Here is a 14,751-nt window from a genome sequence, read left to right as displayed (position 1 = left end):
TAAACAAATTTAGCCATAATCCGTATCTACTCTGTTGTTTCTTATGAAATATTATACTTTAATGTGTTACCCCAAAACCAGTTTTGATCCAAACAGAGAAAAAGAATGACCTTGCTGTGTTTTAATTAGAAAGACAGGTACTCTTTTTTTCACTATGGCAGTCTAGATAACCAGAGAACAGAGAACAACTGCCATCTTACCCCAGCTGTCCTTTTATAAAACAGAAGAATTATTTGCCCTGCAGTTTCTACATTCTAATGAGTGTCCCAAAAGACAAAATAAAATACACCCTGGCATGTTATCCTACAACTAACCAACCTCCAGCCCTTACCCGTTGTTCGCTATTTCCAGCCAGTTCATCTTGCAAGTCTTTTGTTTTAAGCTCTAGTTTGGTCCTCTGTTTAATCTGTTCCTGTCTTTCAGCACTGAGCTGCTCCTTTTCTTCCTTCATAGCTGAAATCTTGGTTTTAAGTTCTCGGACCTGCCGTTCAATTTCCTACAAACACAACACATCAACAGAAGATTGGAAAAATACAACAGGTTACATAATTTTAAAACTAAAACAATTCTCATTACATAATGATAGGTCTAGCCAGGGAGATGCACATATAGTGTGACATGTCACCAAATGCACTCTCTATCAACAATGCATCATATGGATGAAAACATGCAATTCTGTCTTTTTCACACCCCATCCAGAGTCTCTGTTGCTTGTTACTATAGATTAAGGCAACTGTAAAACAGAAGCAACTACTGACTCATGTGCCCAATCTATGAGGACTTAAGAGCAGCCTTGGGCAAAGATTTAAATCTCCCAGTTGAGAGATCTACTGTTTGATTAACTTTTATGAGTGAGCAGGTCCTCCTACACTTCTGAAAAAATGACCTGTTCTGCCTTTAGAACAATTTTAAGGAGAAACGTTTGTGGGGATGAAAAGTTAAATTCTTCAGGGGAGCAAACTTTTATCTGACAGAATGCCTTGTTTTCATAATTTTTTAAACTGTGCTATTTTTTTATTCTGTTTTTCACATTAAATGTATTTATATAGTTTGTTTTTTGTAATGGCTTTGGCTACACAAATAAATAATAATATTTGTTTAAAAACAGTTATTTAGATCAGAACAGTTCTGATCAGAACAATGAAGACCTCACCTCCATTTTATCTCGAGCATCCTGCTGTGCATCTCTTAATTGCCTTGATTTTTCTCCACTTGTTTCCCTTTTGGCAGAAAGCTGAAAAAACATCAGTTGTGGGTTAACATGCACAACATAACTATTTTTTTTAACATTTGTTGAAAAACAAACGCTGGTAACGAAAAAAATAATATATAATTTAAAAATGGCTTACCTCATCAAGTTTAGCCCTGGTTTCATTAAGTTCCTGATTATAAATGGTGTACTCCAGAGCTCTTCTCATTTTATCCCACTTTTGATATTGAGCAAGCTCTTCTTTCTCCTCTTCCAAAGTATGTAATCGCTCTTCTATATATTTCAACAGCTCATTTATTTTCTCCCTTTTCCCCTCTTTAGAAATGATTTAAGAAAGAGTTTAGAAGACTAAGTTAGTGCAGACAATAAGTATCAGGATTCTGTCATTAAACAGAACAACAAAACCAACTACATGGCAGAAATGCTCTTTTAAACATGTCCTATCTGGGGGAAATCCACTAAGCATATTAGCTTGTATTCTCAATGGTTATGATAAAAAGTTGCCTATGATTTCATTATTTGTACTAAATCTCAAAATCAATGATTCATATTTTCTATGGTTAAAAATAACCAAATGATAAAGCAGAGTTAACCACATACAGCATCATTGATGATTTAATTTAAAGGAAAAATAAAGAGATTAATTGAAAGAGACTCCTCATAACATGAAGGCAGGTAGCAAACAGCTAGACCGCAACTAGGGATAAATGTGCAGTTCCCAGTCTGATTCAGTACACTGCTCTCTCAAGAAAATCACCAATAACTCCAGTAAGCTCTTTGGGAGAGTAGCTGGATTTAGCCAAGCCACATACACCTTGAACAACAAATCAACATGATTGATTTATGGCAGGGAACCCTTTTTCTAGCCAAGGACCATGAACCTTTCTGGACAACAATCTGGGGGCTATATGCTAGTGGTGGGAGAGCCAAGAGGGAAAAGTGGGCGGAGCAATGAATGTGAATTTTACCATTTTACAGTACACTAGTTTTACAAACACACTCCTCTCTCCTCCATCTGGACAAGCAAGAGTCATTATCAGAGTTCAAGGAAACACTTCTGGTAAGCTAAAACATTCAAGGTGGGCATACAGTAGAGCTGGTGGGATGTGTGGCCTGAGGAGACAGGGTGTTAGCCTGAAAAGGCTCCTCAGAGGCCTGATAGGCTGTATTTGGCCCCTGGGCCCAGGGTTCCTTCCCCCTGCTTTATGGGGCTAAATATGCACAACCTTGGTAGAAACATGCAGATATGCAGTTGGACCATAATGGATGCATCATAGAATTCTACACCATAACAATAATTTCCAGATTGTGTCTTAGCTCATTGTTTCATATCCACTGTTTCAGTGCATTCTCAGCAAGCCAGAAAATACACTAAACATATCAAAGTAACATGACATGAAAATATTTTGAAATGCTGCTGAAGGATAATTTTTACCTGTTTCTTTCATTAAGGAGATACTCTCTTCTTTACGTTCATCATATACCCTAGTGCCAGCTACTTCTCTTAACAGTTTTAATCTCTGAGAGTCAGGAGCTGTGGCCATCTGGTTGATCTAAACAAACAAAACAAAAAACAAAACAAAAAAGGGTAAGAATAATGTAACATTTTGGACACAGTTTGAAAAAGCAACAAGTAACTATAAAGTTTTTCATAAATTTTTTTTAGACGAAAAATTCTTGCAACAAAATCTCCAATGACACTGCTGCAGCAGCATTAGCAATGATGAGCAGATGTCCCTGTCAACACAATACTAAGCATTTATGTGCTAGAGCAGGGGTTGTCAACCTAGTCCCTACCACCCGCTAGTGGGCGTTTCAGGATTCTAGCTGAGCGGTAGGGGGTTCTATGGCATAAGCTGAATCCTCCTTCCATCAAGCATTAGTGAGCGGTAGGTATAAAAAGGTTGACTACCCCTGTGCTAGAGTCAGGAAAAGACTTGTGCATTTTGTAACTAGTGTTAACAAATGTTTGGTGAAAACTCAACCCATCTATATGCCTAAAACTGATACTGTCAGGTCTATCTGAGCATACAAAGTTATATGCAATTTTCTCAACTGAAAATATGACTGTATAGGAGATTCTTTAGTAAAAAATAATTTGGTATAATTAATTTATCACTGCTCAAATATTCAGTTTAAATTCTCACTATCATAATGCTACTGCTACACTCCAGCACCATAAAAACATAACTGACAGAAAGAATACCACAAGAATTGAAGCACGCTAACCAGACAGCAGCTACAGTCACATATCATGGGATTTTTCAAATTATTATGAACACATCAAATAATTAAGGAAATATACATAAATTAAAATAGAATGTAAAATAATATGCCTACTTATTTGAGAACTACTTATTCTTCGCATTAAAGTTACTTTTGTTCTTTGTTCAAAGGATAGTAATCATCATACCTTTCCTTGCTTGACAATATAGTAGGGGTTGCTGCGAGAAAATCCAGCACTTTCAAGAAGGTTCATCACATCATTTTTCCTGGAAGCAAGTTTTCAAACAGTAAAGCTTTCAGTGGATCAGTTTAGAATGAGCTAAATAATACAGGACAAAAATAACAATTGGCCTGCTTCCATTAGACTCAGACATGAAAATTTCTTCTGTTTCATTTAAGTGCTTGCTGCTCAGTCCTCCTTCTATACGGGAAGTTAACAGGTCGAACACAGATGACAGAATACTTGCTACTGAAATATCATTACCCCCCTTTTCCCAATTCTTGGCACCAAACTTTTGCAATTCATTGGCACAAGCTCTGCCTTGTCCTCCAAATATATTCTAGGTTTAATTTTGCTGCTGCAAATAAGTATATCACCAATTTAGGTGTTATACTTGTTGGGAGCACCAACTTAGGTGCTGTTTAGGTTTGCATGGATTCTTATTTAGACAAATGAATACCTCCAACAGGAGTGTGAAATACTTGGTGCCCTGACCTTCCGTATTCTTTCTCTTACTGTTTCCAATAGGCATTAACTTTCAGACATGACCAGCATAGGTGAAGACAATTCTTTTTTAATGTAAAAGACTCCAGCATAAAGTTAAACCAATTATTTAAAACACCCGCCTTAGGATCATTTTCAAGAAACTGTTCCAGACAAGCTGGGAAAGCTGACTAGCAGTGCAAAATTCATGATCACTCAGAACTGAATCCCTGGTATGTACTCCCTAGCACATGGCATGTACTCTTTAGCACACGGGTGTCAAACACAAGGCCCGCGGGCCGAATCCGGCCCGCCAGACCTCGTCATGTGGCCCGCGTAGCCGCCGTTCTCGCTGCTGTTCTCGCCCGTCCAGTGCACCATCGCCTGGTTGTGCGCCGCGTCGCCTTTCAGCACGAAGGAGGTGGTGAGCAGAGAGGCCGCCTCCGGAGGTCCCCCACCGGCGCGACCCCGCAGGCCGCCCGCCTCGTCCCACGGGCTGCCGCGCCTCTCCAGGGGGGGGGGAGGCTTCGCAAGGCTAAAGAGGAAGCCAGGGCAGCGAGCGCGATCCATCCCGTTCGCTGCTCTGGCTTCCTCTTTAGACTTGCGCGCCTCTCCGGGGGGGGGGGGGGGCTTCGCAAGGCTAAAGAGGAAGCCAGGGCAGCGAGCGCGATCCATCCCGTTCGCTGCTCTGGCTTCCTCTTTAGACTTGCGCGCCTCTCCAGCGGGGGGGAGGAGGCTTCGCAAGGCTAAAGAGGGAGCCAGGGCAGGGAACGCGATCCATCCCGTTCGCTGCCTTGGCTTCCTCTTTAGACTTGCGCGCCTCTCCAGCGGGGGGGAGGGGGGAGGAGGCTTCGCAAGGCTAAAGAGGGAGCCAGGGCAGGGAACGCGATCCATCCCGTTCGCTGCCTTGGCTTCCTCTTTAGACTTGCGTGCCTCTCCAGCGGGGGGGGGGAGGGGGGTTCGCAAGGCTAAAGAGGGAGCCAGGGCAGGGAACGCGATCCATCCCGTTCGCTGCTCCGGCTTCCTCTTTAGACTTGCGCGCCTCTCCGGGGGGGGGGAGGCTTCGCAAGGCTAAAGAGGAAGCCAGGGCAGCGAGCGCGATCCATCCCACTGCCCTGGCTTCCTCTTTAGCCTTGCGTGCCTCTCCAGCCGCAAGAGATCTACCAGAGGTAGATCTTAACCCTTGCCTCACCTGGGAGCTTCTCTGGGCAGGAATTCCCTTAGCTTAAGTGGGGTGGGGGAAGTGTGGCAGGTAGGGGGGTACCTGCCTAGACACTGAAGCCACATGTCTCTCAGATGAAAATTGGGAGTGGGCATTGTGTGAAGTGGTCTGATGGTGGGCATTGTGTGAAGTGCTCTGATGGTGTGGGCATTGTGTGAAGTGCTCTGATGGTGTTTCCTACTTGGCAGGGGGTTGGACTCGATGGCCCTTGTGGTCTATTCCAACTCTATGATTCTATGATTCTAAGTGGCTGTGGATCTCCTGCTGCAGAACTGTAGGACTGTATAGAGTTGGGAGGGCCACCCGAGGGTCATCTAGCCCAGCCCCCTCACAATGTAGGAATCACAGCTAAAGAACGCCAGACAGATGGTCCCCCAACCGCTGCTTAAAAGCCTCCAGTGGTGGAGACCCCAAACACCTTCCGAGGTCATAGAATTGCAGGGTTGGAAGGGAACCCCAGGAGTCATCTAGTCCAGCCCCGGTGGACAGCAGGTGCAACCCATCCCGTTGCGCAAGACTAAAGATGCTGCGCAAGGCTAAAGAGGAAGCCAGGGCAGTGAGTGGGATGGATCGCGCTCACTGCCTTGTCTTCTTTAGCCGCGCTGGAGAGGTTTAGCTCCTGGCTGGAGAGGTTGCGTGGCTATGGATCCCGTGCGCTGTCTTGGCTTCTTTGCTCTTTGGGGCTGGTGGGGGAACCCGGGCTTCCCCCGCAGCCCCGAGAAGCTCTGGGAGAAGCAGACAGGCTGCACGCAGCCTGTCCGTTGCTCTTTGGGGCTGGGGGGGAGGGATAATATTTTTTTCCTTGATTTTCCCCTGTAAAAACTAGGTGCGTCCTGTGGTCCGGTGCGTCCAATAGAGCGAAAAATACGGTAAAAGCCCATCAACTTCAGGGGTCTCAGCCTGCTCAAATATTTTAGGCGGATACAACCGGCCCTTTGAGGGTGACCAAACTGCTGGTGCGGCCCCCGATGAATTTGAGTTTGACACCCCTGCTTTAGCACATGCATTTAATAATAATAATAATAATAATAAAATTTTATTTATGTCCCGCCCTCCCCAGCCGAAGCCAGGCTCAGAGCGGCTAACAACATTAAAATGATACAACATTCTAAAATCATTTCATTATGAAATAAATTCAAATCAGATTAATGGCAACCATTGGGCTAAAGTTCTGTGAGGATTGCCAAAAGAGGGGGTCAGGCTGAGCCCTGGCCAAAGGCCTGGTGGAACAGCTCTGTCTTGCAGGCCCTGCGAAAGATGTCAAGTCCCGCAGGGCCCTAGTCTCTTGTGAGAGAGCGTAACACCAGATCGGAGCCATAGCCGAAAAAGCCCTGGCTCTGGTTGAGGCCAGCCTAACCTCTCTGTGGCATGGGACCTCCAAGATGTTTTTGTTTGAAGACCGTAAGGTCCTCTGTGGGACATATTTGCTAACGCAAAGATTGGAGGATCCTTTTTGTAAGCAAACCAAGAACTTTTCCTTTAAACAGTTTGTGTCTTGCCAAATGCAAAGTGGCAATTTGGAACCTTTTTTCTTCTTTATTTTACTGCCAGAAGATGAATACTTGTTTGCTGGAAACTCTGTGAGTTACACATTCACTTATTTGCAAAAATAAATGCCTGTGATTTATTCTAACGCGTACTTCCACGGGGAGTGTTTGTTTAAAGGTGGATGAGGGCAGATACAAATCTAACAAAGCTATACTGTGCTTGGTGCAAATGCCAGAGTTGGACTGTCTCTTCCAAACCTCTCTCCCCAACATGGAATAACACCCCCAGAACAGCAAGTGGCGGGTGTGCAGGCAAGGTGCAACTTTCTGCAACATCTTGGGAGAGACACAGAGATTGGAAGAGCACACCGCTGAATTCCACCTACAATGTTTCAAGCCCCCTCCCCCACAAACAAACATGAAGACTGAAACAGTAATCAAAACTGTTTTTTCAGAAAAACTGAAGACTGAGATTTTCTAGGTTCCAAAATGAACTTGCAGGCATCAGAAGAGGACCCAGCTATGAGCATCCTGGATTCCTCCTATTCATTTTTCAACTAAATATAAAACATCTCTAGTTGACTTACATACATGATTTTTAAAATGATTATCAAGTTTAACAATAAAACATCCCTCCCCCCAAAAAAACCTGTTATGGTGTACATTTAATCCAGATTTGGTTTAAAAGAAAAAAGGAACTGCGCTTACGTCACCATTTTCTTGTCTAGGAAATACTGGTCCTTTTTAGCGCCAATGACTCTGCGAAGAGATACTTCTTCTTTATCAATCTTAATAAAACAGAAGGGCAGATATTGCAAACTATGCCTCTTAATATAAACTAAAGAAAACAAGCTGATGTACGCGATTTTGAACTTACAGGTAACCTGTTGTCTGAGTTGTCAAAGATGATTTCCACAAAAGCAGAAATAACACGAGGACCTGTGCCTTCCTAAGAAAGATCATCATATTAATCCACATTTTAAAGTGTGTACTTTGTATTACAATCTCCCCCATGCCATGCCCATTTTTCAGTGATTTAATAGCTTTGTAACAACTTTTTTCCATTTGTTTTCTAAATTAGACTGCTCTAATGAAGCCTTTTGGTGGGAAACCATTAATGAATTTAAGTATGAAACTAAGCTAACTTCAGATTCTCAGGAAGAAAAAAAAATCTGTCTGAGCATGTTCAAGGCCTCTTGTTCTAAGTGTACATCTACATCTCTAAGCAAGTAAACCTTTTCCAAACAGTGGAATGCCTACTGTTTATTGAGGGATTTTTATTCCATCTTTCCCCTCAAAGAGTGCCCAAGACAGCTGATCAAGGTTAAACCCCAAAAGTATAAATAATAGCATCACCTACTTATCATTTCAACAAATGCAAGTAACATGCATTATTATTCCAGCTAACTATTTTACAACAATAGCATGCTCACATGTAACTGTTATCTTCACTTACATGCAACAAAGCCAACCTTTGCTCAGGACGAAGATGACTGAATTCATCACTGAGAACAAACTGAATTGCTATAATGAAGAAAATAAAGTAAGGTGTGTTAATTTTTAGGATTCTGTTCAGAAGTATTCAAAACTATCAATCAACAGTTTTTATTAATCTCTTATAAATAACAGCATAGGTTGCATTCAATGTGTTGCAAAACTTGGACAAATGTTAAAGCAAGGATCTCTTCAGGAATTTTCCAATTACTTCAGTCTGAAGCAGAACCCAGATGCCTGCCCCACAATGACCAACTAAATAATAATAATAACACTTTGAGAGACACAATTTCCTGCTTTCATCTACCCTCTCCCCCCAAAACACACACTCCACTAGGTCCACTGCCAGGCATTAGCCAGCTTCTGGCCATGAATATCAACCACTAAACATGCCACCCACTCAGCAAATGAAACCCATTGCCAGAGTGAAGGAGGTTACAAGAGAAGGGGATTAAAAGAAACTCATCTGTCTTGCAATTAACGTTCCCCAAGCAATGCACTTCTCAGGCAAGGCACATTGGGATATGGAAGGAGTTGGAGAAGACATTTTAGATTATTATACATAAGCTTTCACTTACCATAGAAAAAGTTGCTTTTTCCAGAACCATTTCTGCCCACTAAAAAGAAAAAGTTACACATAAGGGTCAGGTTAAATTGTGTATTTTCAGTAACTAAATGTTTCTAAATTGAGGATTATAGACTAGCTGTAAAACAGATAAGACAAATGTTATGTAAAGAATGGAAGATCAATGACAATAAATTATAAGGTTGGCCGAACTGCCACCTGACCCATCCCCATGGGACTCCATTGTGTGTTATCAACTCTGCAGCTCAGCAGAGTGAGAAAGACTCTTTAACATATGTTTGTCCTGTATAATTGCCCCTTCTCATTTGAACGCCATCAACAGCCAGTCACTCTGTATGGGAGAGCGAGAAGGAGGAGACCAATTCATTTGTCTATTTTTAGTATTGTTTTTTATATTTCTTTTGTTAGCCACCTTTTCTGATAGAAAATAATATAAAAGAATCCTAATAGTTATTATGGCTTATGAAAACCAGCCAATTTTCAATAAAAACAATCTGTATGATGACATTCTCTAACTTTCAAGAGTTTGACTACTTGTCACCAAATTCTTTTCAGCAGTCCCCTAACTTTGAAATGCATGTACCTCCCCACTAGTGTCCTTAGATTATACAGGAGAATAGCTAATCACTGTACTGGTAATCATATCTTGTAATGTTCTCCTGGTGAGAGAATTTTTTTTAAAGAAATAACCTGTCCTTCCTAGGTCACACACTAACAAAATTTTTGTGTGAGCTTCCACTGCAGTTTTGGATTCTGGCCATGACAGAGGGTATCATGTGGGAAGGCTACAGCCCTGCTTGTGGATGAATGGAAAAGAACTGAACTAGAATAAGCTATTATAGGGACATCTTCCCTCTCCAGTCCCCAGAAGAAACTATTCGCTGACTTGGCCATATGAATGGATGGTATTCAAGTTTGAAATGGATTTTTATTTTGTTAAGATTCTATCACACTTTCTTCCTAAGAGTTTATACTAACATAGTCTTCTCCCATGCACCTACATATTACTAGCACAACAACGTGAGAAACAATGGCTCCTAATGGGATCTCCCAGTAACATCCATAGGAAAACTAGTACTTGAATCTGGTTTCCTCAGTTCACCACTGGTGAATGACCTTTTGATACAGTTCTGGATTGCTTTCTTAACTATGTGGTATTTTAACTGAAAGATACAATAACATTCTGAACTACTAACGGACAGATAAAGAGGCAAGAAGAAATGTTATCTCTTTCTAGGCTATGCTGTGAAAAGGTTCCATTTTCCTTGCAACAATGTTTGTGAAGAAACGTGTGTTTATTAGAAGGAATCCCCTTTTGAATCTTACAGGGCAATGCAGAAACCTTCAAGCCCTTCAGGGAAAAACTATATAAACACTCAAGGAATAGCAACCGCCTCACTATGAAGAACAAATAATATTTCTATTACCTCCATGAAGAGGCTCACTTAAACGATACACATTTAATATTATAGTCATTGTCCTAGAAAAACTTACCAATGACATTATGCTTTGAACTGAAGGGGTCTACTATAGTCTGATCTCGGTAGCTTCGGAACCCCTGGATGATCACCTGAAATAAACAAGTGCAAGTTTTTAAAGCGGCCAACAATACCATCATTATTTGCTATCATCTGCAGCTTTTATAACTACATGTTTTAAAAGAGTGATATTTTTCAATGCTACAATATTCATTGTTGTACTTTCTAAGCTACAAGTTATTTGAGAATTAGAAGGAAGCATACTTGGGGAAGGACTATATAGTCACTAGGAAGCATTAATGGATGAGCAGCTGGAACAACAGCAACAGCAACAACATCCAATGCCCTAAAAAAATAGACATTGTCTATTATCATCTCTCCAGGTTTTGTTTTTTTTACAAACTTTGTATACCATCGAGAAAACTTTGTTAATATTAATGATTAATAATATTAATTTATACAGTTCCTAATTATTACAATCCTATAAAGTTGCCCCAAATCAAGAACTCATCGAAGATATGCAGAAAATAAAACCTGGTTTTGCTGCATCAAATCATACCCTTTACATGGCATTGCAACAGCTCACTTTTGGCTCTTCAACCCAAATTCTATAGGTGATTAAGCCAAGAATTGAACAATAGCTTTTGCTTTTTTAAAAAGGTAAAGGTAAAGGGACCCCTGACCATTAGGTCCAGTCGTGGCCGACTCTGGGGGTCGCGGCGCTCATCTCGCTTTATTGGCCGAGGGAGCCGGCGTACAGCTTCCGGGTCATGTGGCCAGCATGACTAAGCCGCTTCTGGTGAGCCAGAGCAGCACATGGAAACGCCGTTTACCTTCCCGCCGGAGCGGTACCTATTTATCTACTTGCACTTTGATGTGCTTTCGAACTGCTATGTGGGCAGGAGCTTTTTTACATTTAGCCAAATCATATTAAATCAATAAACTCTTTAAAAAGCCAAATCTTGCCAGTGTGACATGTAAACATGAAACAATATCACTAATTACTAAACAGCTAGCATCATATATAAAATGTTTGCAATTCTGCTAATACATTAATTTCAAAAAAGATTTCACACCCAACTCACTAATTTAAGTACATGAGTTCAGCCTGCAAAGAAGCCACACCGGAGCAAAGCCTTATCAGTGCTTGGAATGTGGGGAAGGTTTTGCTTGACAGCCAAATTTTGCAGCACTTAAGAGAATCCACACAAAAAAGAAATCCTATCAATGTTTGAAGTGTGTGAAATACCTCACTCAGCACTCACACCTAAGAATGCACAAGAAAGTCCACAGAGGAGAGAAACTTTATGAACATCCAGATTGTGGAAAATGACATACTGAGGGGTTTCATCTTGGAAGTCACCTGGCGACCCACTCTGGACAAAAAGAGTGCATATGCCTACAAAGTGGGAAATATTTTTCTTACATATCCCTCCTTGCTAGTCATCGGAGAGTGCATACTAGAGAAAAACCTTACAAGTGCCTTCGAGTGTGGTAAATGTATCAGTCTGAGCACACACCTCAGGGCTCATTGCAGCTTGCACACAAGAGAAAAACAATATAAATGTCTGGAGTGTAGGAAATGTTTCAGCCTGTACAGACATCTTTTTGATCTATCAGAAAGTCGACATATGACACCAACAAAATCATGCTAAGCCTTGAAAAACCCATACAACACAAACTTTGTAGACAGGCCATGCCTCCCCAAACAGTGTAAAACAATGAAGCAAATACACACAGGAAAGGTATGTATGAATTGCTTTCATGATGGGAAAAGACACTGCTGTATAAACTGTTCATTAAAAAAAATGAAAATTATCCAGGGCTAGTGGGGAGAAAAGGAACCCATATATAGGAAAGAAGATCTGTGGATAGCATCCAGAGAACACTTAAGATTCAAAATAGAGTTTTGATAAGAAATCTGAAGAAACTGCACAATAGGGTATAAAATGTCCATGTCCTTTGAAAATTAGACAAAGAGTTGTAAGCTGAAAAATGGTTCCTTGCTTCTCTTTTTGTGCTGGTTTTTGACAGTGATGCATGTTACCTTCCAAATGGCCACACTTGCACATGATGTTAAACCCTATTTTTGTTTTGAACTATGGTTTAACATGAATAAGCTTCCCCTGCTTTTTTTTATGTGCTAGCATTGTGTTGTGTGCACCCACCTTGTGGTTTGAAAGAAACCATGAACACCTAGCTAGAATAAGTCAAGGGTAAATAAAATGCAAAAACAAAAAACAAAACCCCACAGTTCGCAAGAGTAGTTCCACATAGTGCAGATTGAGAAAGTGGGGAGGTCATCTTTAAATTCAATATTGCAGGTTCAGCTTTCAGCTTTAAGTGTAAGTTTCAAGTTTCAGTTGCAATGTTTAGCTGATAAGCTGAAGAGTGGGCTGAAGGTAAAGTTAAAAGTTGAGCTTTGCTAGATTTTTAAACCAGTTAGAGATTATTATGTTTTTATCTCTCTTAGCGCCAAGGAGAATGCAAATCAGAGACTCAAAGTGTCCTTGGGAGATGCAGCTTTTCACAATAGGCAGGCAGGCAGGCAGGCAGGCAGAGAGCTGTCCTATGTACAACTGTCAGGAGCAATGCCTCAATGCCTTCCACATGTGCTGCATTAGGAGGATTTTGGGCATCACATGGCAGGACAGCTTCAAGCAAAGATGTGCTCTCCCAAGCCCACATTCCCAGCACATTTAAATTTTGTCTCAGCAACATCTATGTTGGCTTGGTCATGTCCACAGAATGGAAGATGGCAGAATCCCCAAGGATGTGCTCTATGGGTAGCTGGCTTCCAGCACCAGCAGATTGGCAGACAGGCTCTTGTGACACAAAGATGTGTGCAAACATGACATGAAGGCTGGCAACATCAACCCAAGCATGTGGGATGTCCTTTGCAGACAACTGCAGTGCCTGGAGACAAGACAGTCTGGTTGTGCATCCACAGCAATGACCATAGGAGGAATGACAGCACCAAGAGAAGAAATGCCATGGTGCATCTGCAGCACTACAACTGGATGCCTTCATCTGCCCTGGCTGCAACAAAACATGTCTCTCCCCATTGGTCTCTACAGCCACAGCAGGCTCTGCAACCTTCCAACGGTTTGACTTCACTGCCAAAGGCGAACTCTCCCTGAGACCGATGCACAACTACGTGCATGGGGCCTTTCTTCTATGGCGGAGGTGGAACTGTCCAACCATGCAAGCCCACCTGCAACCTGAAGTGCTGCAATCCAGGTTTGCCCCCCTCACCTACTACTGTTGGTGAGACCATAGCTTTTAGGCACAAGGCAGGGGCCTTCCTTTAACAAACTCAGAGAGGCCTGAGAAGGGAATACATACTTTAAAAAAAAAAAGCATTCACATAATCCTGCCTTTTAACTGGATCCTTCCGGATTCTGAAGAGGAAAGTCTACCCCTGCAATGACACACCGCTACCAATATGGTATTCTGAACGTCCGCTCCAGATGGGCCCCAGGACTTCCCAGTGTTTACATCTCTCCCCGCCATGCACTGCAATACGCAGGCCATAGGCGAAACCACCTCCCCCCTCCAGTCTGAGAAAGAGGACCCCCCCCGCCCCTCATTCGAAAGTGGGATCCGCCAGAAAGGCCCTTTCGGAGATGACAGCCTCGGCCGCCCCCCTCCCTCCATCTATGGGATCATCCCGTGAGGAGAAAAAACCTCCCGAGCAAAAAGCCGCCGCAGCCCTCCTCGAGCCGAAGCCCCTCTTCTCCCTCCCCAAACCAGATCCCCCCCCCCACCGAAATATCGTTGCCAGCGTCGCCCTCCCCAATCAGATACTTTAATGAAGCCGCCCTCCCCTGCGACAGCGGAGCCGCCTCGTCACAAAAAAGAGGCCCCATCACTCCGTTTACCTGTTTGATATACATGCTGGCGGCGGCCTCTCCTCAGCGCTGAGCCCGCCCCGCTCACAAACCACGGACAAAATGGCGGCGAAGCCTCCCCGATCCCGTTCGCCGCGGAACGCACCACTTAGTCTCTGGAAATAGGAGGGTTGGGAGTACACCCGGGAAAGGAAAGCACGAAGAGGCAGCGGAAGGCGCCCGTCCCTTCCCACGTCTTGAAAGCGCTGTTCTACCTGCGGTTTTCGCGTCGCATTCAGGATTCGGTGAAAAAGGCCCGCCAGCTAATAAAGCGTTTCCTCCCCCCACCTCGTAGGAATTGGTTCAGCCCGACATGAACTTGTGTTGGGCGCCAAGGCGAGGACAGCCAATGGGAGCGGGAGGAGAGCGCCAAACAGGAGGGCCACGGGAGCGCAGAGGGAGCGCTAGAGGGCGCTCGTCATTGTAGTGAAGGCGGGGCGGGGGTCGTTCTCCGA

General features: G+C 43.0%; 1 protein-coding gene across 1 annotated transcript in view; it reads right to left on the bottom strand.

Annotated features, from left to right (window-relative positions):
- Window positions 1-14,530, bottom strand: part of SMC3 (structural maintenance of chromosomes 3) — a 31,140-nt gene extending 16,610 nt beyond the window's left edge. Inside the window, exons 1-11 of the mRNA XM_082225033.1 lie at window positions 14,288-14,530; window positions 10,423-10,498; window positions 8,921-8,959; window positions 8,305-8,372; window positions 7,726-7,797; window positions 7,557-7,636; window positions 3,624-3,702; window positions 2,646-2,763; window positions 1,350-1,525; window positions 1,154-1,234; window positions 332-496 (exon numbers count right to left, since the gene is read on the bottom strand). Coding sequence (XP_082081159.1) covers window positions 332-496; window positions 1,154-1,234; window positions 1,350-1,525; window positions 2,646-2,763; window positions 3,624-3,702; window positions 7,557-7,636; window positions 7,726-7,797; window positions 8,305-8,372; window positions 8,921-8,959; window positions 10,423-10,498; window positions 14,288-14,302 — 969 coding nt within the window. The 5' untranslated portion in view covers window positions 14,303-14,530. The remainder of the gene's footprint in view (window positions 1-331; window positions 497-1,153; window positions 1,235-1,349; window positions 1,526-2,645; window positions 2,764-3,623; window positions 3,703-7,556; window positions 7,637-7,725; window positions 7,798-8,304; window positions 8,373-8,920; window positions 8,960-10,422; window positions 10,499-14,287) is intronic.
- Window positions 14,531-14,751: the final 221 nt, after the last annotated feature.

Source organism: Podarcis vaucheri, assembly GCF_965113315.1.
Source record: "Podarcis vaucheri genome assembly, chromosome: 5".
Lineage (NCBI taxonomy): Eukaryota > Metazoa > Chordata > Lepidosauria > Squamata > Lacertidae > Podarcis > Podarcis vaucheri.
The sequence above is the reverse complement of the archived record's forward strand: the minus strand, read 5'-3'. Positions and strand labels throughout refer to the sequence as shown.